Source organism: Brienomyrus brachyistius, chromosome 9 (genome assembly GCF_023856365.1).
Source record: "Brienomyrus brachyistius isolate T26 chromosome 9, BBRACH_0.4, whole genome shotgun sequence".
Taxonomy (NCBI): Eukaryota; Metazoa; Chordata; class Actinopteri; order Osteoglossiformes; family Mormyridae; genus Brienomyrus; species Brienomyrus brachyistius.
The window spans coordinates 26,689,822-26,716,601 of NC_064541.1; the positions used below are offsets into that span (position 1 = coordinate 26,689,822).

Here is a 26,780-nt window from a genome sequence, read left to right on the forward strand (position 1 = left end):
ACTTCGCTGCGTGGCAGCGGCGGAGCGCGACGGGTGCAGCGGGTCGCATCTGGTAAAGCAAAATGATCTGATTTTGCAGAAGGTGCCGTCGCTTTGTATAGAAGGAGCCTCTTCGCTTGTCTTGTTATCTCGTAAAGTATTAATGCTGGAGCTCATCAACGGCATTTACTGACGGTAGTATTTTGGGGAGTGAGAAGTAGTGGCGAAACCCTCTGTCACGCATGGATCAGTCTGTAGCGATTCAAGAGACTCTGTCCGAAGACGAAAATTGTATCATAGTATCCTCTTTTATTTGGCAAACATTGCCGCTGATCCGACTCGGTGGAAGCGGTTCGCAGATAATTTAGAAGTCGACATTGTTACATTATGAGCATTATTCGTGCGTAAATTCAAGGCAGCTGAGCTTGCAGCTGCAATTGTATTTATGGAAAGTTAACGGTATTCTGGGAAGGAAGTTTCATGTCACTGTGCCTATGGGAGAGGCCTTCGCGTTTTCGTGCCGTGTAATATGGATGTATTTTTCATTCAACGAATATCTGTTTAGTTTCGAGTTATAAACAGTTGTAAAATATGAAATGTTGGTCATATGTTAATGATTTATGTTTGTATTGTCAAATGAACTGAACATATAAATAAAACCACCAACGAGAGGCTGTACTGGCGCATGCGCAGTGCGCTCATACATAAGCGCGTAGCGCAGCAAAAACCGCTATGTGTGTCCATAAGGGGTCACTAGTACTGTACTCTGTGTAATGTGCTCAAAGTAGATGTATTTGGTGAAAAGTATTGGTAACAAAACTACTTTATAATAATGATAGAAATTTTGCAAGCATGTATTTTATTAAGTGTTTAACTTAGAATGTCATGCCATTAATAAACGTCACGATTCCATATATAATTTTCCTATTTGCATAAATCTACACACATGTAATTTGGATATTTGACTTAACTGAAGCGTTTTAAACATGCCTCTCAATGTCTTCTCGTCGTGGACAATGCTACCGAAAGCAGGCTCGTGGGCTTGGTGGCTCGCTACGAAGCCCACGCGTGAGTTGTCATTTATTTCATTCTTCTGGTCCCGCAGTATTTAAGCGATGACTGCTGCTTTGCGCTTTGTGTATAGATTAATGTGTCTCCCGTAGGATGTTTATCTTCACGCATAGGCGAATGGCGATAACCGGTGAAGATGTAACGCTGGATGACATAATACCCGTCTCCCACAACTTCGCTATTGTAGAAGGTGAAGGCAGCAAATCGCTCTGCTCATTGCAAGTATTGTTTGTTGTTGGCGTATGAATCCTGAAAATTCATCGTTACTATCAAAAACACCGAGTTTCTAAATCATTTAATCTGTAGAAGGTAGCGTGTATCAAACGTTATTCTCTTTTCTCCCCGACAGTCTCCTCTCCAGATGAACTTGCAATTATCGGTGAGTTTCCTTTATTGCATTATCACGTATAGAATATCTTCTGTATTCCTAGTTTTAGTTTTTAAGTTGTAATGCTTGACGGTTTTCATGAGCACATGTTCTGTTCTCCGTGTTTCCTGGTAAGGCTGGAATTCATTGTTAATGTAGTATTGAATCCAACCATTTTTTTTTATTTTGGCGAAATTCAAATTAAAGGTTAATAATTCAAATCTATACTGTGATGAAGGTGAAATCGTAGTGTTTCGCAGTTTGCAGAATATTGTATTATTTTGAGTGGAAGGTTTGCAAAATGGCTGAAACTGAATGAGATTCCTTTAACTTAAAGTCGGCGCCCACTCCACAGGCGCAGATACCAGGGTTCGGGTGACAGATTCGGATCGGGACCTGGAGTTGAGGCTGCCCTTTGGTTCCCACACGCGGCTATTCCTCAGTGAAGTTAATAGGGCCTGGAGTGGTAAGAGACACCCACCCACTGTCAAAGACAGCTCCGTTTCGGCTTTTCCAAACAGCCAGACCAGGGGATATGGCCTGCCACTGACATACTGCCTATTCATCTGTATTTGTTAACACATTCGTGGTTTAATTGGTCTGAATGGCAAATCAGCAGGTACTTGAAGGGAAAATGTTTGCTTAAATTCCAGTGTGATAATTTAAAAAAAGAAATTAGTGTGCAGTTTCTGCCAAAACACCTGTGCAGGCATTTGGCTGAACATTATGCCTTGTGGTCGAGCACCATGCCATTCGAAACTGAATCAAGCTCTACTGTTGACTGTGGAAGTCAAATCTCAGCATGATGGAATCGGACCAGATCCCAGAACCGTAAGGAATGATAACATGAACAAAACAAAATGACTGTAGGCTGCCAGGCTGCACATGGAGTTCTAGTGTCACCAAATGGGTTATCGTCACTGCATGAGGCTTACATTCTTTATAAGCTTTGGTACTTTTCTCCAGTAGATGCATGTTTGTGACCACAGACAGACCTTGTGGTTTCTCTGGATATAAGTAGGAACCATTCTGTAGTTTCATGGTGGTATTTTATTTATTTTTTTGAGGAGGGGGGGTACTCATACACAAGAATCAGGAAATGTAGCATCCTGTGTCATTATGTATTTAAAGAGCTAGTCTTTTGTTGTTAAGTTGCAGGGGTGGGGAGGGTCAACAATGAGTGCACTTGTAGCCCACTGGTACCAAGAATCTTGCTATTTTTTAGTCGTAAAGGCTGCTCCTTGGGGGGAGGCGGGGCATGGGGTTGGAGTGGTCCTGGTTGGGTTGATCGGTCTGCACTGTCATGCAGGCCAGTAAGAATGAAGGAAGAGCTATACAAGCCAATCAACATGTTTTGCTGCAGTCAGTAAAAGCACATAAATCAACACTCTGAGAGCAGCAAGATGCAGAGAATATGATCAGTCTCCTGTCTTCATGACAGACTGAGGGGATGCGAGGTTTCAAGCTAAAGCTGGAAGATAACAAACCACTGTAGAGACTAGAGACCTTCCAGCACGTTATGACAGCAGAAAAGGCGAAGAAAAGTAGCAACTGTTTGGTCAGATAAGCAAAGTGGTGAGCTCTGAGTACGGAAGATGGGAGGGGGGAGAGAGAGAGTGAGAGTATGAGAACGAGTGAGTGTGGCGGAGGTAGGGGTGGAGTATTTAGCCAGGTTTCAGTCGTTTACTAATTCGGAGTTTTAACGAGGGCCGTCGTCCTGGTCCTGTCATCTATAACATTAAGCTGCGGTTTGCAGCTGTTGTGTTTTTCACCCTGGTTGGATTTTAGACTCGAGGTCCAGGGTCAGAAAGTACCTGGTTTTTTGTCGCGCTACCTTTTCGTAGCAGCATATCCACCGAATGGTCAGGGTTTCAAGTCGGTGTCAGTTTCGGCGCCTGGACTATAGATCGCGTGGCCGAGGGCTGTGCCCGGCCTCCCTGCTCAGCCAGAGGCACCTAGTGTTTTTTTGATAGGCCACATTTGCGATACAGTCCCGGGGGGGGGGGGGGGGGGGGGGTATGACGGAGATGGTCAACGACCGGAAGAGCAAGGGGAACTCTGAAGGTAAGAGGAACTAACCAGGGAGAGACAGAACGGGTGACAGAGTGAGATATTTTCAAAAATGGCAGGACTGTGCTGCTCTTCATGTGGTTACGCGCTTCCTTCCCACAGCATGCACAGGCTCAATGAGGCAGCGACACTCTGAAAAGTCTGACTGCAGAAAAGGGATTGTTTTAAATAAATAAAAAAAAAGCTCAGCTAGAAGTGAAATTGGGGGCGGTTTCTGACAAGGCATCTCTACTGATCTCTTGCCCAATGCGCTCTTCGTGCGATGCGGTAAAGTGGCAAAACTATCGTGTCATCTCCACATTTGCTGAGAGGGTCGCCCCGGGTCCACATCGTTCCCCGCATCCGACGGTATAGTTTGCAACTTCTACGAGTTCGAGGGGGTTTCTGGCTGGAAGCTGGAGAGAAATCTCCATGTGATGTTTTTTTTTTTTTATACACAGCTTAATTAACCGATTTAAGATGGTGAGAGGAGGGCAAAGGAGAAAGATTAACAATCCTATTTTTTCACTTGTTATTCCTGTGGGGGTTAGACCAGCTGCGGAATAGCACTGGAATCAGACTGGTAAAGCAGCCAGGCAGGTTGTGTTTTTCAGCCCCTTGATCAGGTGATGGGGCTGTACAAGTGGCTGCTTAGCGATGAAATGACACAAATTTGTCAACGAACTATAGATTCTGCGTTGGTGTTCAGTTGGTGATATCAGTGCACTTGCTCTGTGTAAAGACAAGCCCTTCTACGTTCTGTTTTCAGGTCACGCTGCTTGTGTGTTGCGCACTCTTTAAATTCGTTCATCTGCATTGTGTGCACTTTGGACTGTATGTGCCTGTCTACCTGTGCACTGTGTTCTCATTGCATAATATATATACAGGTAGTCTAGCCTGTGTGTGTGTGTGTGGATTGTGTTTATATTACATAGTGGGGACCAAATGTATCCCGCAATGTGATAAAAACCTGTTATTTTTGACATTGTGGGGACCATTTTTCAAGTCCCCACAAGGATCTGTGCATGCAATCAAAAAACTAAAAATGACGAAAGTCTTGTATTTTGTTTGGTTATGTTACAGTATGGGTAGAGTCTACAGCTGGCATGCCCCATAGAAATGAATGGCGAGTCCCTACAAGCATATAATTATAAAGGTGTGTGTGTGTGTGTGTGTGTGTGTGTGTGTGTACATTCCTCACTATGGTGTCTCCTCCACAGAGGTCTGTGAGAAGTCCCCTGCCGAGGTTCCCACCTCTCAGTTTGAGTGGCTGACCAAGTACAGAAGGTCTTCCAAAGGGTCTAGTACAGATTTGATGACCACCGAGCCGCTGCAAGTACCGTCAACCTGGACCAGCCAGCTGAAAAAATCTGGTGAGGAACCTTGTCGTCGTGCCCGAGTCTGTCGCCGTGTCCATCACTGCTGCCGGACACCAGGCCTGTAAACATGCTCAGCCAGAAACCTTCTAAATATCTCCCAGCTTAGACCAAGCACTGATCTTGGAGACCTGCTTACCGCTTTTATTCAAATCTGAAGTGTGTTTGCAACATCCTCTGCAAAGTTTTCCGCGTCCGAGAATCAAGCCATTGGCTATAACCGAGTCTTAACTGAAAGTGAAACCAGCTCCGTTAAGCTCCTCAGACGCATCTAGAGCAGTTATCATGCAACAGTTTCCTGCAAAATGTGATGCATGATAGCTGGCCACTCTAATGAACCACAGTGTATCACACACACAGTGCAGCATGAGTGATAAGTAGAATTACGCCCCCCCCAACCGAATCTGACCATCTGCTATTTGCATCCCAAGTTACAGAATCGGCTCGAAAGGTCGTTGGTTTCAGAACGCACTCTGTTTCACGAGACATCGGAATTGACTTATCCCGGAAACATTTCTGTCCACAGTGACAGAAGTCACAATAAGCTGCTGATTAAACTTTCAGCTAAGTCCATCCATCCATCTTCTGTAACTGCTTATCCTACTCAGGGTCGTGGGGGTTTAGTACCAATAGTAATAAACAAAATTGTAAATCGTCTTTTTTCTTAACAGTTTAATAAGGCCCTAAATATAATAACTAAATCACCAATTGTTGGTTAGTGTATGTCCTGTCCACCATAAAAATTATATTCAGCTGACGTGAAATCACAAGCACAGTTAGTGAAAATGGCAGCATATATATAAAAGGCAGCATATATAGTGTTGTATATCATACAGAAATTCAGCTGTCACCAAAATTATTACATCATTATGCTCTCCATTCAAGTCAACCCTCACTTCGTTGTTACTGTACGGGCTGGGAAGCATGTGTTGTAACACTCTTGCTCCATAATGCTATACCTGTACTGAAATGGCCTTTTTCAATTCATATATAGACGAGAAGAAAAAGTATAGCCTCATAAACAACCGACTGAAAGGCACATAATTGACTGTCAGATTTGTCATGGGGGTGTGGTGTGTGGTATTCGCTGTTCACAAAGCAGTTTCAGTTCGCTCGTCTCTGGCGTGGAGGATCTTGGATTTTTTCCACCACGTAAAGTCTTCAGACCTGTATGTCAGCATAGCACCTGGTTGCATTGAACCTTTCCTGTTTATATCGCTCTGCCGCATCTCCGACTCACCGCGATGCCATTCGGGTGACCCGCACCCAGCCTCTTTTATACCGATCTTTATAGAAAGCTCCGCTTAATGCCGCCTAGTAGTCTTCGTTTGGGTGACCTCCATCTCACTACATGCAAGTGAAACTAAGAGCCGAGGCGCCGCTAACTTTGCGCGAGGTGTCGGGATCCGACCTCCTGCTGGATCCAGCGCCTGTTTGAGGGCGTCGCTGTCCGGCCGAATCCGATCCGATCCGCTGCGACGCGACACCCGTAGGTACAGTATCGCTCTGGGCGGGCGGTGTTCATTGTATTTGAAATGCGACGGCGCGCCCTTTTCTGGTTACATTTTAACCCCGTGGCTTGGTGTACAGGGTTCATCCGTGTCCCGGTGTTTGATTGCTCGGGCCTGGGTGCGCCGGGCCGGCCCAGCGACACGGGAAAGGCACAGTTCGGCTTGCCGAAGCGATGCCACGGTGAATGCGGCTGAATAGAAGGAGACATGCCTGATGTGATCCGGGAATCCGGTAACGAGTCGGGATAAATCTATTGTAAATCTACCCCCTCTTAAAAAAAGATTGACGTATTTCATGTTTGTTTGTTTATTTAAACACGTGCAAATTTGCGGAGCGCTGAAAGCCTTCTGCGAGTCGCCAGATCCACCGCGTTACAGTCCGATGGTTAAATTACTTATTTACACTGATAACTTGGGTGATGGGAAATCAGTGCAGACCGGTTTGTTTAGCCAGATTTCTTTTAATTTCCTGAAAAATAGCGAACCCCGCGTTCAGTAAAACTTGTTCATGGTCTTATTAGACGACTGTCTGAGGCTGATTAAAATCTGGCGAAAGGACAAGGGTTGAATGTAATACGCAAAGGTTCTGTCCTATCAGTATACCTCTCTAGTTAAAAGTTAACCTAGTAGTGTAAGAAATATGACGATGTGGTAAGGATCAATCAGCCGTTGTTATCGGTGCTCATGAATAAGTGATACACTGTTTTCTCTAAACCGCACATTTGTATTCCAGTGGTTCATTGGCTTTTTTTAACACTTGTGTTTGGAGTGCATGCCACGCAGTGTGCTGGTTATTCATGGCTTACGGGAAGAGCTGATAGAGCTATAGTGTGAAGTTTTCAAAATTTCCATTTATAAAGGGCGTTCCCTTGCGTGAGTCGAAAACTTAATAGTGTAGTAGTTGGATAATCTACTGAAATGGGTATGTCACTGTCCTATACATGAATATTTAGGAGTAGTGCCAGACAATATCCGCCAACCTGGTCGCGTAGCAATAAAAATTTCTATACGATATGTAATATATGTAATGCTTTTAAATTCATCGCTATTTAGGCTTATATTTTATAAAGACAGACAGCTCTGCTTGAAATGTTTTGAGGCAGTAAAAATGGGTAATGAGTGCAGATGATTATCTAAGGATGTGGCTTTAAACGCGTGTATGGACACCTGTGCATGTGCATGAAAAAAATAATCAGAGTATTTCCGTTCTGTGTCTTTAAATGTATATAAGCCTTCAGATTATTTGAAAAATGAGCCAAAGCTGTACACGGCTGAGTAAAGATTTTTCGGGCATTCAGCCGTCCTTGGGCGCATGACTGATTTCTGGGCACGGTTCTGTGACTCGTTTGTTGAAGCACTGGAAATGGTGGTCTTAATAGTGTTCGGGAGACCAGTATTAACAGCAGCATCTCAAACTCAGTCCTTTCGGGTGTAACAAAGCGTCCTCATGTTCAGGGAGTTCAGAATTTGGAGAGATGCATTGTGGGAACCCCTGCTGAGCAGACACAAACAGTGACCTTCACCGCGTGGGTCCCCAAAGGATGCTCGTGTGTCGGCACTGTGGCAGTGAGGGAAGCTTCCTCGCTTAGGGGGCCGCCCTGTGCTTTTGGAGGTCTGTGGGGGGGGGGGCTTCCTGCTCTTCTCCTGGTCCTATGGGTAGCCTGCCAGCCTCAGCATGGGCTGCACTTTTGTGGGGGGGCTGCCTTTGTTTCTGCAGTGTGACCTGATCATGTAGCTGGCTTCTGTTGCTGCTAATTATATCTCCCCCCTTCCATTTTTATACAATCTGTTTAGAATCAGGGGGCGGCATGGCGGTGCAGTGGTTAGCACTGTCGCCTCACACCTCTGGGACCCGGGTTCGAGTCTCCGCCTGGGTCACATGTGTGTGGAGTTTGCATGTTCTCCCCATGTCGTCGTGGGGTTTCCTCCGGGTACTCCGGTTTCCCCCTACAGTCCAAAAACATGCTGAGGCTCATTGGAGTTGCTGAATTGCCCGTAGGTGTGCATGTGTGAGTGAATGGTGTGTGAGTGTGCCCTGCGATGGGCTGGCCCCCCATCCTGGGTTGTTCCCTGCCTCGTGCCCATTGATTCCGGGATAGGCTCCGGACCCCCCGTGACCCAATAGGATAAGCGGTTTGGAAAATGGATGGATGTTTAGAATCACCATCGTTCCCTTTTCTGTTTTGGACCAAAATAAGAACTGCTATTTGTGTGTGTGTGTGGGGTGCGGGGGGCTGGGCACCTGATCTTGCTAAGAAGGTATTTATTTGAGATTTACTAATTTTTCTGACACTTTTATCCAAAGTGATTTATCGAAAGATCAGAATTTATTCATGCTCCTTGGGATTCAAACCCACAAGCCCTGCGTTGTCAGCATGGCGTTGTAGTTGTTGAGCATCGCACTGTTAAGATTAGGTTATTCAAGATGTGTTTACCCAAAACTTTTAAATAGATATCTGGAATTGGAGAATACGCCATTATTGATAAAGTTTTTGCTCAAGAACCTGCAAACATGCTGAGGCTGGATTTGAACCGGCGACCTTCTGATTACAAGCACACAGGCTTAGCCCACAGAGCCACACACTGCCCCCATACCTCCAGTATATAGTTGGAGGGGCCTGGTGCCTCTCTCAGGGAGCACCGGGCACAAAGCAGCTGACACCCTGGATAGGATGGCGATCCATTGTAGGTTGCACACTATGGATAATTTCGAGATGCTAGATCACCTGACCACATCATTTTGGACTGCAGTGGAAAATCCTCAATAACAGAACTCATACACTGTGAGATTGGTGACCCTTCAAGCCAATATTACCATCTCAGTGTTAATATTTACCCAAAAATACCCGCTTTCATAGTTAGAAAAACGTTTTTGAAATGATCGCAATTTACCCTTCTGTATTTTAGTGACAGCCCCTTCTGCGCACAGAAGTGTTCAGGTGTTGCTTAAAGTTTGCTGGGGCATTGTTCTTCTTAAACTTCACATCCAGTAAGAGATCTGGTATCAGCTCGTTGTCCTTCGCCGGCCGATGACTTTCTTGAGTGACTTGCAGTTCAGTGGTAAACGTTTCTGGAAGCAATTCATTGTTACTAGTGCTGTCCATCCAAAACTGTAACATCAGCAAAACATAAAACAGTCCTTAAGCCTTTTTTTTTTAATTGATGAGCTCTGTTTTCTTCACCCTCGTGTAGGAGAGTATTTTTAAAGGTACGTCAGCGCTTGCCTTGAAAAGCGATCGCACCCTTGCCTGCAGCCTCTGGGTGATGATAAATGTCCGTGTTCCTGTTTGCGCAGAATGCAAGTCATTTGTTGTTCGTCGTCCGCTTCAAGATAATCTTCGCTGCCATCATGTTCGAGGGATTGTCCTGCAAACTTTCCTTGGTTTAGCTGTGTGACGCAGTGAGCGTGTTGTTAAAGGGGATGGGAAGATGGGGCCTGAGAGATGCCGGGCCGGGCTTTTGGAGCGCCGTCGCGCCCCTGGGGTCTTCGCTGCTGATCCTCGTGGAATTCTTTAGCGCAAGCTAAAGCTGGTTCTCAAAGAGTCTGCCCGCGTTCACTGAGCTCTCTGCTCATGTTGGTATCATCGACCATGAGCTGTTGACTGCGGGGGCTGCCTGTTATGCCGATCGAAGAAGGCTTCACACTTTCAAGTCAGCGATTTTTTTTTTTTTCTTTCACCATGTGGCCTCTGCCATCCGCTTTTTTTTGTTGCCTGTGGGCTTTTCTTTTCTTTTCTTTCCTGCTGCTGTGTGACATTGATTAACAGCCTAAATCTTGAGGCTGGAAAGAAGAGGAGTTTGCAGGATCAGGTGGTGTTTAAGGGCCTCGGCGGATGAATAAATTAATGGAAGGTGGAGACTTCTCTGTTTTTTTTTTTTTTTTTATCCTCTCACCTTATCTCCCTCCCTCAGATGGTCTGTGTGTTCGCTGCCTCGTCAGTGAGGTGCTGTTACTGTCTGACTCGGCAGTACAAAGTCCTTGGGCCACGCGGGCATGTTTCTCTCGGGCTGTGCTGCTAGGCAGGGACTGGGGGGGGGGCAGTAGCTCGTGTGGTTGTGTTTAATTGTGACGCAGCCATAATTGGAGGCCCCTCCCATTTCCTTACATGGCTGAGGTTTCTGTTCCCTCTTCACACAGGAAAATTGTCACTGGCAGACAGAAAAGGCCATCCAGCCAGCGTGGAGAACAACGAGCATAGGTGAGGGTTGCCCCCGAGTCGCTGTAATCATTCTCTTAATTCCCCCCTTTCCCCAAGGCGCACATTATTTCGCCAAACTGAGCCAAACAGCGTAACTGAAACTCAGGCCCTAACAAAAAGATTCGGGTTACCTTTATATAAAGTTCTGCTTTCTGAATGTTGCCACACCATTCAATTTTAGCCACAATGGTGTTGCTGGGATAGCTGAGAGAAAGTTCTAGAACCTGACCATTTCGGGGGGGGGGGGGGGGGGGGGCATTTTCCTGTCTTTATGCAGTGCTGAGCAGAGAAGAGCTATGTTGCTACTGAAGGCTAGCAGAGACACAAGGCCAAACGCTGCTTCTCCACAGTCCAGACTATAAACAGTTGCTTATAGCCAGCTTCTGTACATGACCTTGGAGGCTGTGGTGGAGATCTCTGTCTCTGTCCTCCTTTGTTGTTCGAGGGCATGTTCAGGGTGATGACACTATCCATGTGAGCAGGGTTGGCGTTGGGATGTTGGCTGAAACTCTTATATGCCACAGGAGAGGGAGGAGCGATGAAAGCAGGGATGACCTGGTTCGCTCCTCCAGCTACATGGTGTCCAACAAGGCGCAGATGCTGGCCATGCCACAGTTCGGCCTGCGGGACAACCTCATCCGCTCCGAGCTGCTGAAGAACGAGGAGCAGTACATCTACATCAAGAACTTCAGGTGGGCTCCATCAACCCCCCACCAGATGCCTGTCTCCCGCCCCTGCAGACACCCCCCAGGCTTTACATTCATACACTGTGATGGTGTTCCCCGTGTTCCTCGTGTTCTCCGTGTTCCCCGTTTTCCTCGTGTTCTCCGTGTTCCCCGTTTTCCTCGTGTTCCCAATGTTCCCTGTGTTCCCCGTGTTCCTCGTGTTCTCCGTGTTCCCCGTTTTCCTCGTGTTCTCCATGTTCCCCGTTTTCCTCGTGTTCCCAATGTTCCCTGTGTTCCCCGTGTTCCTCATGTTCCCAATGTTCCCCGTGTTCCCCCCCGTATTCTTGCATCTTTCTTGGGCAGTCTTCACCTTCGGGATTATACAGGAGACACACCTTCAGCGACTCCTACATGAGGAAACTCCAGCTGTGTAAATCACCTGTGCGATATGCAGGGATAAAGTCGGTTTTTAAAAGTGAGCAGAGTCTGAGGCTTAGAGATGCTGCTCTTTGAGGGGGCATCTCACTCTCTCTAGCCGTAACCAGCAGCTCCTGATGCCCTGTTACCACAGAATGACGTTCAAGCACTTGTTTACATACTCGGCTTTGCTTTGATGAGCTTGTGCTAAGGTCTCTCTCTCAGCCCGCTGCACCCATGGGTATCGTGATGTCACTCTGTGTATAATTCATTTAGAACCGATGGCATGTTTTCTCTTTGAAGGGATCAAAGGTTTGCCCACAGTAGTGGGTTATGGGGCGGGGGGGGGGGGGGGGGGGGGGTGTAATGCTGATGCCCTCTGCTGGTCAAAAAGGGCAGTGCAGAATGCGGCTTGAAGCTTCACTTTTCCCATGCCCTTGCAGTCTGCTCACGGTTCTGTGCACAGACTCTTGTTTATGGGTGTGGATGCAGATGCTTGCCGGCGATGTATGTGTACATCTGCGATATTCCGCCGGACCAGCAGAGGGCAGATGCATTGCAACAAACATAAATACAAGCAGAGTATTGAAATGGGTAAACTTTTAGTGAACAGTGTTAAAGTTGTTGGTAGGCTTGGCTGGTATTACGGTAACGCGCTATATGGTGGTATGTTGAAATATGCCCCCCCCCCCCCCCCCCCCCGCCCGCCCCAACCTTGGCAAAGATTACCAAATGCTACAGTAGCGTTGCATTTGAAAATACCATATACTGCTGGATGGTATGAAAATTGTAATATGTGGGTACGTCCCCTTACAGCTGCTCATCATGGCAACAACAACAACTATTCTGCATGCTTTGTTGGCCACTGCGCTGTGAATATGCTGCCACCTACTGGAAATACCGAGGCAATTTCCTTGCACATGCGCAGTCCAGTCGTACCCATGCACATGACATCCCCAGGAGGAAAAAATCTGGGCTACATGTGCACTGTCCAGCACAAACCCCGATGATGAAATTTACACCTTGTGCACGGACCACATTAACCAGGGTAGAAAGTATATCTGATCCATTTCAGGCACCATACAGCAGTGTTTTACAGACTGTGGTGAGACGTTAGCTGCATTAATGTGGCTTGATAACTAATAGCTCTTGTCTCTGGCCTGAGCTGTTTTCAACCGGTGTCATGTGACACAGCTAGAATCGCTGGCCCGGCTTGCTGTTGCCATGACATCCAGAGGTCACGGCGATCCCGTTGAGCCATCGCTGCCCCTTTTTAAAGTGCAGGGTGGCAGTGTGTGTGTGTGCTCGACTGAGAATCCCAGGCTTCTAGTTACCCACTGATTCCCATAATGTGCCCGGATGGAAGACTGTATGTGTGCATGTGGATGGAGAAGTCTGGCACAATACGGCGCGCTGAGATCCGAAGCAAAGAAATACAAGTATTCTGGGCTTTTCCGGACGTGGAGCCCTCATGTCTTGAGCCCTGGCTGTGTGTCTATGAATGTGCTGGCGGTGATGGTGACCCAGGATTTGTCTGTGTGTTAATTCCTCCCCCCCCAACCCCGCCCCTCCCCAGGTTTTTTCTAGGTACCTACAATGTAAACGGGCAGCCCCCCAAGGAAAGCCTCCAGCCCTGGTTGGGTTTTACCTCCGATCCCCCGGACATCTACTGTGTGGGGTAAGCTGCCTGCACCTGCCCCATTGGGTTAAGGGGGGGGGGGGGCTGTCTAATGATGGGCAAGAACGATGGCCGATGCTTTTTGATTGCAGGTTCCAAGAGCTTGACCTCAGCAAGGAAGCCTTCTTCTTCAACGACACGCCCAAGGAGCAGGAGTGGACGAAGGCCGTTTGGGAGGGCCTGCACCAAGACTCCAAGTACGCCTTTGTAAGGACACCACCCTCTGAATACCCTCCCACCCCAGGGTCGCTCAACAGCAGCCTCATTTTGAGTCACTTTATTCTGAGGCACGTTTTTGGTCCCCTGTCAATCAGATTTAACCCAATTAAATCCAATAAAGTAACCTTTACCCTTTCACTCTTCTGTCCATCCCTGAGCCCCCTGTATCACTTAATGCTGGTAAGGATAGGGGGGGTCTGTGACTGACTGAGCCTCTGCTTCTGCCACCCCCCATTTTAGGTGAAGCTGATTCGCCTGGTCGGCATCATGCTGCTGTTCTACGTGAAGAAGGAGCACGCCGAGCACATCAGCGAGGTGGAGGCTGAGAGCGTGGGCACCGGAATCATGGGAAGGATGGTGAGTGAGCGGCCGCCCGACGCACCTGACCCCGCTGCCAAGGGCCAGGGCTGCAGGAGCCCCGGGGAATAGGTGATACCGCGATCGAGGTGTTTATCATTACTATTAATCCTGTGGCTACTGTAGTTCAGCAAGTAGAGGAAAAGGCGTGGGCTCTGATCCCAGGGATAAAAGCGTCAGATAAAGGAGAAAAATCTAATCCCTCCCTCTTGAAGCGAAATTGAAGAGTCTGGAGCTGATCCCAGGCAGCTTAGGACACAAGGCAGAGGACATAATAACACACATAATGCATCTTTTTCGGCTGTGGAAACTCCCGGAAGATAAAACAGGGGCAGGATTTGACCCCATAACAATGACAGCATATAGGCCTAATTTGCTCCATGGGGGGCGTGTTTAATGTCCCTCTGAAACTCCCGTGAGGTCAAATCCCAAACCCTGGAGATGCAAGGTGAAAGCGACGTTAACAGGAGCTGCCTTTGGGCGATATTAGCGAGACTGAAAAGGACAGCTGGCTTTTCGCTGTAACAGGTTAGCGAGTACCTGTGGCACTGCCTGTGGTTTGAGGCACGAAATGATGGATGAGGCTCCTCTTACTTCTGTTTCCAGGGCAACAAAGGAGCGGTGGCCATCCGCTTCCGATTCCACAACTCGGACATTTGCGTGGTGAACTCGCACCTGGCCGCCCACGTGGAGGAGTTCGAGCGCCGCAACCAGGACTTCAGGGACATCTGCAGCCGCATCATGTTCCGGCAGAAAGACCCCAGCCTGTCCCTGCTCACCATCCTGAAGCACGAGTGCGTTGACAGTCGTTTCCCATAATGCTGTGCAAAAAAGAGTGCCTCATTGTGATGTGCTGTAATTTGTCTGCTAATAAGTATAAGTTTGTTAGCTCCTGTTCAGCATGTTCATATAACTAACTAGCTGCTTTAAGTTGCGTTTAGGGTTTTTTTATTCTTTTGTTTTTGCTGCTGCTGCCGTTGTTGTTCGTGTTTATTTTTCTTTACGTAACTTTTGTGTGTCTTTAGTGTCGTCCTTTGGCTTGGGGATCTGAACTACAGGATATGTGAACTTGAGGTGGATGAAGTGAAAAACCTAATTGCCAAAAAAGATTTTGAAACCCTGCAAAAATTCGACCAGGTATGGGCCTCGCATCAGCGCATCGAAGACGGGTATTTATTACCTCATTACTGCATTTCAGCAGTTACTCCAGGTCAGGTGACACTTCAGAACACGCAGCGTTTGGGATTACTGTGTGTCAGTCACAGACTGCTTTGATTCCATTAGGTCCGTCGTCGTCTTAAACCGGTCTGTGAGTGGCAGTGTACAGTAGTGCCACCCAATTCCAAAGCATCATTTTAGTTTGTGATTATCGGTTTTTTGTGCTGTGGACATGCCGAAATGTTGTTTTATGACCTAATGTAACACATGTATCTGATCGTTAATGTGTTAATAACTGAGGCGAGAGCTTGTTTTGGTGTTATGTTTTAAAGAGGATTATGGGGCATCTGACGTGTGTGTGTGTGTGTGTGTGTGTGTGTGTGTGTGTGTGTGTCCCTCAGCTTCACCGGCAGATCCAGGAAGAAGCTGTATTCTCAGGCTTTGTGGAAGGGGAGATTGCGTTCCAGCCCACGTACAAGTACAACACGGGCTCCGACCAGTGGGACAGCAGGTGGGGACCAAGTGCAACCAACCTGATCTGATCAGGCATGTCTCTCTGCAGCAGGTGGCGGAGGGAGCCTCCATCAAAGACAACCATAGTGTTTTCTGAAGGAAAATTCTGGAAAGGCGTACATTTGTAGGGCTAACTGCTTAGGTTACGTGTGCTGAAATCATGTGATCCTTCACATTTCAAAAGGAAGGATGTAAGCAAGCTTTTACTCGTGTATATTCTGAGAAATGCAGGAACAAAATGTGAAACAGATTGAGTGGGTGGAATGATGTTTGTTGTATGGTGCACTTTGTTTTTGTTACTGAAAACACGAAACGCTTTTCACCAAACACATCTGAGGCTGATTACTACAGATCCCACTGGACTCAAACTGAGAAAAATGTCCCATAATATTTACTGGGAACACTGCTGTTCTGGTGATTGCATGTTCGTTATGGGAGAGTGTGAAGTGGCACCGCATTTAGCCGGTAACAGATTGTTAAAATGGCCCAGATGAAGATGGTCTTTGCTGAAATGGTTTCCTGCAAAATACAGGGATAGGGGGGGATTGGGGGCCGAACTTTCACGATCCATGCTGGTGCATTTCTTCAGTTGCTGAATCTTTCTCAGTGCTGAGTGGTGTGATGAAAATGGCAGGGATTTGTGACAGGGGGGCGGAGGAACTGCACACAGCTGATCTTTGGGTCTTTGTTCCATGCCCCCCCCCCAGCGAGAAGTGTCGAGTGCCCGCCTGGTGCGACCGCATCCTGTGGAAGGGTAAACTGGTCCAGCAGCTGCACTACCAGAGTCACATGACCCTGAAGACCAGTGATCACAAGCCTGTGAGCTCGCTGATGGAGATCGGGGTGAGGGCTGCTCCTTCTGCTCGGGGGGGGTGGCTCTTCTCCAGGTTCTCTCAGGAGCTCATAGCCCTCTCCCGGCCTGTCCTTAGATTAAGGTGGTGAACGAGGAAAAATACAAGAAGACTTTTGAGGAGATCGTGCGGAATCTGGACAAGATGGAGAACGAGTGCATCCCGTCGGTGTCTCTCTCTGGGCGAGAGGTGAGCGTCAGGGCCCTCCAGGCTCCTGAGTTGTCTCCATGGATACTTTGTAGGCAAACACACGTTGCCTTGTTCAGAGGTACTGACGGTTGGGCCCCCTGTTGGCCAAAAACAGTTATTACACTAAATATAATAAACGTTCCTTATTTAGAAGACGTGTGATCTTCTCACTCTTCTCGTTAGATATTTAGTTTTGAAATATCTGAGGGTTGGGGGGTGGGATTTTTTTGAATGAGGCCCCAGAAGTCAGCCCTTGCTGTACTGTACTGTAGCAACATATTCCAGCTGGTTTTTTTATTTATTTGGCATCTTTTCAGTGCTGGGATGTTTTATCTTTGAATAAATTTGTGAAATGTCTGAAATTTCCCTTCATGGGACTAATAACATTCATCTTATCTTAAATCTAGACCAGCAAACATAAATCTCGCTATACTGTTTTCAGATGTGAATCTCCTTTGCTTTCACGTGGATTGGATCATTTTTGTGCCTGGAAAGAACCTTCCAGATTCCAGCTAATAAATCCTTGCTAGTTAATTCTAATTTCATACTAGCCGATCTTGGGTATCTAATTTTGTCTTTGTGCAGTTGATTCCAGTTAACCAGTTTGTCTTTATGTATGTAGCCCCATTTGGATAATTCTGGTTTCATGTTACTGAGTTCCGGCCAGCTAATTCTAGCTTTATACTGACTTATCCCACTTAGCTACTTGTATGATCTCTGCTAGCTAATTCCAAGACTGCTGCTGCCCCTATCTAATCAGCGCTGTCCTCCATCTGTCCAATGCAGTTCGAGTTCAACGACGTGAAGTTCATGCAGGAACAGACCAAGACACTGACCATCTATAACGATGGACAAGTGCCATGTCAGTACGAGTTCATCCAGAAGCTGGATGAACCCACCTACTGCAAACCTTGGTTGATGGTCAGCCCACACCAAGGCTTCCTGGCTCAGGGTAAGCGACGGATCTTCAGCCTCTTCAGCTGCTCTTGCTAGGTTACCCTCGTGCAGTCAAGTGTCACATCACACAGCTGTTAATGTTCTGGACTGGTAACCGAAAGTCTGTTGGTTCAAGCACCAGCAGGGCTTCTAGTGAAATTCTGTCGAACCTTTCAGTTGTAAAAAAGGGAAAATCATAAGCTGTGTAAGTGACAGCTGAAGAAATCTAATAATTCATTATAACACAGATTGTTACAATGATTTTCCAGCTGTGTATATGATGACATACATTTGCATATTTTTGAAGCCAACAGTATACAAAAGTGGCAGAGAGTGTGTGAAATTGTTGAGTATATAGCAAAGCTGTAGGGTTCTCTACACACACAAGCTGCTGCCTCTACAGCAACCAGGCGTGTAAATAATGCAATGTGGGGTTACTGGGAAGGGAAATTGTCTCTTAGGAAATGGAAGGTGGGGAGATCCTCCGGGGGGCAAAGCCGTGGTGTGGCACGCTTGGGGGCTGTCTTGATGTCCCGGCAACAGAGAATCGCTTTCGGATGTTGATGTTGGTTTTGCTGGGAGAGATGGATCAGCCCTGTTGTCTGTGTGGGAGTAACATGAGCAATACAGTACTTGATGTTATTGATGGGATTAGCGAGTAGCACAGTGAGGTTTTTTTGGTGGCTAACCGATAGTCGAGGTGTGTTTCATATTGATGGCGAGACTTACCTTGGCTTATCTTTAATGAAACCTCGCGTCTCATGATCGTGACGAGGGAGGCCAAGGACTGCCCTAAGAGTGTACTCGCACTTGGCCCAGTTGCCTTGCACTCTGTCCGACCACGACTGTCCCCCCCTTCCCACACCCCCTGCTGGTCCGCTCTCTCATTGCGATTAACGTTCCGGGCCCTAGCACGCTTTTGTCATCACTGTGTGTTGAAGGAAACGCAGAGCACAATGGAGCTCATGATTAATGTCCTTATTTTGTGGCTTCTTCGTAGTCACTTGGCGACGCACGGCCTTCGTAGATTTTATCACGTGTGCATCACGGCCATTTTCATTTAATCGTGCTGCACGCATAAGAAAATAGTCCCGTATTTTGCCAAATATATCAGAGTTTTATGCATTGCATCAAGTTATTCCAAATTGCCATTAAGCGCTGAACCTCTGCCGTACACCAAAGTGATTTATTTATGTTTATTGAATGTTTCTTGCTACCCGATCTGTTCTTTTCGGGTCCGGTTTATGTATAGCAGGGGTCACCAACATGGAGCCCGCAGGCACCAGGATGCCCCCAAGGACCACATGAGTCGCCCGCGGACCTGGTCTAAAAATAGCAAAACTCACCTGTGAGCAGCGTCTAAAATTTTATTTTATCCTGTTACTATTCTTCTTTAATCACATTTACATTTGTATGGATTTGAAAATGACAATATCTAAAAAAAATAAAAATTCAAAGCATGTTTATTATACATGAAGTTTAGATGAGTTTAGGAGGACGTTTCAGACTGGTAGCCCTTCGTATGGCTCAGTACCTGTGAAGTAGCTCTCAGATTCAAAGAGGCTGGTGACCCCTGATGTATAGTGTACATGTGCACAGCAGATGCATGTGGCAGTAGCCTCATTGATTCCATGTCTGTGTTCCATGCTCAGACAATTTTAGCTGTCACACTAGATGTGTGCTGTGTCTGAGTCCAACCGAACTGTGCCCCCCAGCCCACCTCTTCAAGTAGGTCCAGGCACGTTTGCGGGTAGTGGGCCTGGGCACCGTACCGAGTGATCACACTCGACTAATGCACTAGACTTCAGGGGTCACATGTGCTCAGGCACAGTACACATCGCCTAGTGTGAGTACACCCTAACCCCGCCCACTGTGAGAGATGGCAGCTGGCTAGTGGTGCCCGTTCCTCCCACCATGTCTCACTGCCGGAGCCTTCCGCCTCAGAAATGTGACTCCCCATGAAGGTGCAGTGGAGCTCAGCACCAGCGATTTCAGTGGCCCCGGAAATGACTTGGGGTGAATATTTTGCTAGAGAGAGGTGGACATGGGCTGCAGGAGATTCTGTTATACTGTAGTATTCTCTAACTGTCCCCAATCTATACCTGTGGCTACCAAAACCGGCTGAACATATTTAAACGAGTCCTCTCTCACTCCAGGGGAGAGCGTCGACATCCAGTTAGAGTTGTACGTTAACCGTTCGACGGCCACGGATCTGAACTCGGGCCAGCAGCAGATAGAGGACATCTTGGTGCTGCACCTGGACCGAGGCAAGGACTACTTCATTTCCATCACGGGCAACTACCTTCCCAGCTGCTTCGGCACCTCACTGCAGACCCTGTGCCACCTCAGGGAGCCCATCCAGGACATGCCTCTGGAAACCCTCCAGCAGCTGGTGAGCGCCCCCTAGAGTCCACTCCACATTGAGTGGAGACAAAAATGCTGCAGCAAGACCACCCCTGTCAGTCAAGAAAACCTTAAGCATGTTCTGGAAATTTAGGTTTATGCACCATATTCAAGGGTAACATTTTTCTCTAGTTACTGGACTCAAAGAGTTAAACTCGTTCTGTTTAATTTGATTTCTTCTTTTGTTTTGGCTAGATTTGCATTTGTTGCTGCTGGCGCTCATGTCAAGTGGATAATCCAACTGGGGCATTGCTTGTATTTTTTGTGTATTGTTTTAATGTGATGCTAAAGGCTTACTGATCATACGTCTGCTTGATACACTCTGTACTTTAATGCCTGCGTCATTTTCACTGATCTGCAAAACGCATTTCCTAAGAGCCCCTAAAAAAATAGACAAACAAAATAATTCCCCTCCCACAGTTTCATAAACCGCACTGCCTGTTGTTGCTTCTCCGATTTCATACAAGATGTTTACTGCAATCTTACACTGGTGCCAGCCTGATATCTCATTCAGGCCTGGAGCAACATCAAACCGGCTTGCCGAAGGAAAAGGAAGTCAGTGGTGGCGGGGGCGGGCGGGGGGCGGGGGCGGGGGGGAATCTACACTCAGACTGAATGTGCTGGACCCCTGGGTCGGAACGGGCCTCGAAGGAAGGGGGTTCATCTGGGCACATCCGCCTCCGAAATTAACTCACCATCTCGTAGACGAATTATATTATCATGCTGTTCCCCAGGCACCACAGAGCAGATCATCTCTAAAGAGAAAACAAATAGGAAATCAGCGCCTCGCTTCACTGTAAAATGGACAACGGTGTGTCATTGTGTCGGCCTCATTTAATGAGACATGGAAAAGCAGGCCGATCCCAGCTGTGGCAGATAAGGTCTGTGACGCTGGGATGCAGATCAGCAGAGAAGCACATTCGCCGTGACACTCCAAGAGTTCTGGCCCAAGCTGAAGCTCACGTGCCAAGAGAACAGTAACGTCACTGCTTGGCTAAACTGGACCAGCTGCTTTCTGTTTTTGGGTCCATACAGCAACATTGATGTAGTGCATAGCCGGACATGTGCATAGCGCAATACAGACAAAGTATAAAGACGGTAATCCAGTACAGGGTCACGGGGAAAGGGAACTACAGGCCACCTCTGGGAAGGCAGGAGGATGGGATCCTAGCCCATCGCAGGACACACACACACACACCTAAGCTCCTGTGTGTATACGGTTTAGAGAACACTTATAGGACGTAGGAATAAGTCTGCATCTTGGATTCTTTTAAGTGTTAAATATTCAAGACTCTTTTTCTGATGTGAGAACAGGGGACTGCTTATGTAGGTTGAAGTGAAATTCCGTTATGAACATGGGAATCCCTGAATGGAGCTTTGAGTCTCGTTGGTGCAGATTCGCCTGTGAGCGATGCCATTATTCTGTGAGAAAGCTGCTCTTTCAGCTAGACTCTCATGATTGATGATGGTGGCCTGCTTGGGTGCTTTTCTTTATCGAGTCGACTCGCGAAACGGCGAAGCACGGTATACGGGGCGGGGGGGGCATTAGGAGTGCTGGTTCCCTAGCAGCCCTAGGCAACCGTGGCTGAGTGCCAGCAAGGGTATTATTGTAGAACAACAGGCCCACAAAAAAAGCTGGTCTCCCCCTACTCAACATGCCACTGTGATCTACTTCCTTTTGTGTTCAGTGTTGTAGTCTCTCAAAAAGGGGGGGGGTGGTATTTGACCTGTGGGTTTAAGTCCTGTCCGCGTGCTAACGTTTCTGTCAGTAGACTTGGTCCAGGGGCACAGTGTGTGTCCAGACGGTCAACATTCTCTAAGCGCTGCCCCCCCACCCACAATAAGAAGACATCTTAATTTCTGCTAAGTAGAGAAGCTCAGTGTGGACATGCTACAGATAGCAGAGTAAGGAGAGTTTCATTCTTCCTTCAGTCTGCTGGGATGAGATGGAGTTGTATCCGGAAGGTCATGGAATAGTCACACATCGGGATAAAGTCACACAATCAGAATTTCTGTTATACGTGCTAATTTCTGCAGAGTAGCATCAGTTAGCATGGATCCCGTAAGCTGTGTAAGTGAGGAGAGTCGGTGAATGTGACTGTCTCCTTTTTGTGTGGTTTAAAGATACTGATGACAAGTGAAGAGGTCACGGAGAAGCCCCTAGACATCCCCAAGGAGATCTGGATGATGGTGGACCACCTGTATCGTAATGCTTCCAAGCAGGTCAGTGTTGGCCTCGCAGCTGCACTTCTGTACGGACCTCCCTCCATTTTCAAGGAACTGCTCATTACGGTGGTTGTGGTGGAGGGGAGTGTATCCCAGAATGCAATGGGCAACGCAGGGTATACAGACTCATACACACACACACACACATAAACAAACGATACTTGCTTTGGACTTCCACAGTTACGCAGACGGACATGAGAACTGCACACAAAGAATGGATTGGAACCTACAACCTAAATGGCGTAAAGCCACCATGCTGCCCCTTTGCCAGGGCATGGACCACACAGCGCCTGCTCTTAACCTCCCTCCTCTGGGTTCCTGCCGCCTTTCTGCAGACGCCAGACTCCAGTAGCCTGCCTAGAGTGAGCCAGTCACCCCTCAAACACACACACACACACACACACACACGTATCAGGGCAACAGCAGGAAAAGGGCAGGAATGTTCCCATGGCCTCCTGGGCTGGCAGGAGCTGAAACCCGCACGCAGCGCGATGCCTGTGCTCAGCTCTGTGACACTTTGTCTGTTTGTTTATTTGTTTGTTTCAGGTGTGTGACCATCAAGCTTCTTACGGGTTCCACTTTCATTTTCATTGTTTTCACAGTTTTACCTTGCAATCAAAAAAATAATAATCAAGTATGTGTGAACAAATGTGAACTGGATAAAACAAAATTAAGTAACTAGAAATGTTTCACTTTACTATTCACTAAGCCAAAATTGCCTGTTCATACTTCATACGTATCTGCAATTTAAAGGGGCTGTTCACTGCAAAACGAAAAAGATTATGTTTAGAGGGGCTTCTGTGCTGTCTATCCATCTAGGCTGTTCTGCTGACAGTTGCGTAGCTTTGGAGATACCGGCCGTTGAAATGTCAGGCTTCTCTCGAATATAATGGGAGTGAATGGTGTTCTTTCTGTGGTGATTAAACTACCAGACATTTGAAAAATTTAACAGCAATGCCTCTTACCAGAAATCAAGACCCGGTTAGTGAAGATAATCCACAGACTTTGTAGTGAGCAGTTTAATGTACAAACTTTTTTCTTCTACCGAACTTCACACACCAATCGTGTCACTGCGCAGAAGATATTGTCAGGTCCTCGTGCTTGTATGTTCTGCACAGTTATACGACTGAGTAACCAGGTCGTGATTTCCGGTAAGAGACATTACTGCTGATTGTTTTTGTTTTGTAGCAGGAGAGTTTAGGGTGAACTGCCCCCTTAAAAAGAGTTTGCATGATTATTGTGTTTTTAGTTTCTAATTGTGAGGCTGTACAATGCTGAGAGTTCAAGTTGTGATTTATGACTGAGGAACATTTTTTTTTTTTGTGAAAGTTCTAAACAAGTGTAAAATAAATAGGTTTTGAAGCAGCACACAGACCTCTCTGGTGTGCCCAGAATGAAGTCCATTAATATTCCCAAGCCAAGAGCAGAGGCAAGTCTGATCACTTATAATGAATTTTGTTACGAGATGGGGAGATCCTGTGGAATGAGCACCTCCTTCCCCTGGGGGTTGGGGGGGGGGTAGGGTAAAATCAGTAGTTCTAGCCTTGGCCTGTTAATTTGACTGACAAAATTCAATGGAGCACTCAGCAAATTCCGGCAGCCTGATGTTAACTGTGTCCTGAAACTTGTTCAGTCAGCGCTCTTTAATCCAGAACCGGCTGTGTACACTGAGCCTGTCCTGCCGATCGCTGCACCTCATTCCCACAAATCATTATCCTGGGGGGTAGCCCCCATTTAATTTCCAGTATCATTTTCCAGGAGGACCTGTTTCAGCAGCCGGGTCTAAGGAGTGAGGTCGGAAAGATCCGGGATTGCCTAGACACTGGGACGCCGGATTCTCTCCGTATCCTTTGGGACGATTCCCAGATAAGCCACTTTTCTGTTCTATATTCTGTTCTATTTCAGTGTTTAGCTGAAAAACATCCTTAAAGAGCATTAAGGAGAGACAGGGAATATGTCTCAGTGGTTGAGCGGAGGGATTCGTATCTCGTATCTCCCTGTTTTCAAATGCCGGCCCTATGTGGGGGTGCTGTCCTGACATCGTATCCTTGACTGGTGGCGTCTGCAGCCGGCAGTAACCATTCGGTGGCGGAGGCCCTGCTCCTCTTCCTGGATGCGCTTCCGGAGCCAGTGGTCTGCTATTCGGCGTACCAGCAGTGCTTGGAGAGCTGCTCCAATGCCAGCCAGTGTAAAAAGGTCAGGCGGGGCCGAGCAGTGAGGGGCCACAGTGCGTGGGGGGCGGGAGTGTCGCGCGATGTCAGCGCCATCAGCTAGCTGGTTGTAAGTGGGTTAGGCCAAGTGGTGGCTGACGGTCCACAATGAGCCTGACAGAGGCCTTCTGTGTCATCTATGCTTAATGCCCAGAAGCATAGTACTTCTTCTGTGCAATCGTCCACCTTTTGATGGACTAGAATTTAGTTTGCATTGCTTAATTATGTTTTTTTTGTCTATACAGGTAATTTCATCGCTACCTCAGTGTCATAAAAATGTGTTCAACTATCTGACAGCTTTTCTACGAGAGTTGCTGAAACATTCACAATATAATCAACTGGATACCACCATCTTGGGTAGGAATATTTCTGTTTTACTTGTTTTTTCTTTTTTCTTTAGTAGCCATCTGCCCTGATTTTGTGATCATAGATATTTCAGTTCTTCTTTCCGAATCTTTTTCTTCTGCTGATGTATAGTTGGTTTGATGAATAATGTAATAGGAAACAACGTCTGAGTCACAGGAACTGTCACACACTTGATGAAGCTGTGAATCGCATTCTGTGCGAAAAAAAAATATTAACTTTCTCTTTATGATTAAAATGGAACATTTTGAACACTTTCCAAAATGTTTCCCCCTCTGTGATTCGAGTTCTTTAAGATGTAAATCAGTCTGGCAGGTTCTGCAGTAATTACCTCAGATGTAATATATGGCCTTGGTTTTACTTTTTTGTTGCAGTCCTAAACTGATTAAACTAATTTGTAGAGTTATGATCCCATGTGAGTCCATAATGAACTTAATTCAGAATGTACACGGAGAATGAGAGGGCAGGCGAGGGCCCAGTGATGCCTAATATTTATCCAGATGTATTCACCTTGAGAAGCCTTCAAACAGAAGCTCTGTGCTGATGCTGAAAAGTATTAACGTGCCGGGATGTGCTGCACTGAAGGGTAACCAGTGCCTAGTGGATTAATAGAATGTGTTTGCATGTCAGGATCTGCATTACAAAGGAAGACGTTTGCTGGACTTTGCCTGGTCAATCGTTGGGCACTCAGACTAGCAGCACCTGCTTCTAAGCTAGTGCCTTGACAAATATGTACTTGTAATGTATTCTTTACATCACAAGTAAGTGTAGGTGCGTTGTATGTGTCCGTTCTGTTCTGCAGAATCTGCCATTTCTCTGCAGCTTCTGGGAAAAAAAACTTTTGGTTGTCAGCAGACTTCAGTAAATGTTCAGTCTCCCTGGCTACCTTCAAATGGAACGTGTGTACTAATTCGAGAGAGGGATTTGGAGTAAAAGGCGATAGAAGGCACTAGCTGTCAGCTATATGGAGCAATAAACCTAAGACATTGTATTGGATCCTGTGTCAGCACCCATAACCTCACACTGCTGTAATCCACTTTTCTGTGAAATCACAAATAACTTGTACTGCTGCCGGGCTAAATGTTTCAGTGTTTTTAATTTGAACTGCTTTGCAAAAAAACAGCAAATATAATTGGATGCATTAATAAATCATTGTCAGCAAAATCGTTTTTCTCCCTTATTGCAAAATGAAGTAATATTTCCATAATTATTTGATTGAATTTCTGCTACAGACACAAAAGGCGTTCTGCGTTTATATTCTGGAGCAGTGTACCTTTGAAATATAATAAAATACAATGTAAAAATCATAGTCAAAATACATTATAATGCTTTATTATGACCTACTTTCAGTTATAATAGATGGGTAATTAAGTGGTTCCCCTTCTCTTATACAGCAACCATCTTTTCCGCCTTTTTACTGAGGTCACCAGCGAAGCAGGAGCAGGCAGAGAAGAGGAAGACCTGGGAATTCCTCACGCATTTCCTCATCCCAGATCATTCATGACCACATTCCCGTGGCTTTGGAATAACATACACAGCTTAATGTACAGAACAATATTTTTTTATATAAAAATTGTAATTTGATACGTGCATAGACAATTTGTTGTACCTTCGTTTTCAAAATGAAGTATAGAGCAGCAAATAGTTTTAACATGAGCTGTTAATTTACCAGAAGAATTGTAGAAAACTGACATTTTTTTAAAAGTATGTATTTACATGTTAGATTCAGTTCATTTGTACTGTTTGTAAAGTCATTCTTTTTATATATAAATTGCTAGCTGTATGCCTATATGCTTTAACTCCATGGCTTCATATTGATTTGTTATAATTAAAATATTTTAATTTAAATACAGTCTGGTTTTGAAGTGTTAAGTGTGACCGTATCACAACAAAGGGGACACAGCTTCAACACCTAGGAACCTATTGTCTTGCGGTTGGCCTTTATAGCACATGTAGTATTTGTTAGTATTTTCTGATTAAATTAAACACGGATGTGATCCAGAAATAGGTTAACTAATAAAAATGTTATTTTAGTTTTATTTT

The 26,780-nt window shown here is 46.4% G+C and overlaps 1 protein-coding gene across 5 annotated transcripts; it reads left to right on the forward strand.

The window, feature by feature from the left end:
• Positions 1–26,589, forward strand: inpp5b (inositol polyphosphate-5-phosphatase B). 5 transcript variants are annotated; one of them, XM_049024170.1, is made up of 23 exons: positions 1–278; positions 968–1,047; positions 1,143–1,240; positions 1,400–1,429; positions 1,773–1,883; positions 4,687–4,839; positions 10,492–10,552; positions 11,077–11,244; positions 13,211–13,312; positions 13,405–13,519; positions 13,772–13,888; positions 14,495–14,682; positions 14,914–15,025; positions 15,448–15,557; positions 16,267–16,402; positions 16,489–16,599; positions 17,386–17,551; positions 19,692–19,927; positions 22,063–22,161; positions 23,923–24,007; positions 24,233–24,360; positions 24,620–24,731; positions 26,132–26,589. In XM_049024170.1, exons 1-23 carry the CDS (start codon positions 222–224, stop codon positions 26,239–26,241), a joined length of 2,685 nt encoding a protein of 894 aa, XP_048880127.1. In that variant the 5' UTR covers positions 1–221; the 3' UTR covers positions 26,242–26,589. The 5 variants fall into 5 exon arrangements, with proteins under 5 accessions (XP_048880127.1, XP_048880129.1, XP_048880128.1 ...); XM_049024172.1 differs by lacking the exons at positions 1–278; positions 968–1,047; positions 1,143–1,240; positions 1,400–1,429; positions 1,773–1,883 and adding an exon at positions 3,439–3,835; XM_049024171.1 differs by lacking the exons at positions 1–278; positions 968–1,047; positions 1,143–1,240; positions 1,400–1,429; positions 1,773–1,883 and adding an exon at positions 3,443–3,481.
• Positions 26,590–26,780: the final 191 nt, after the last annotated feature.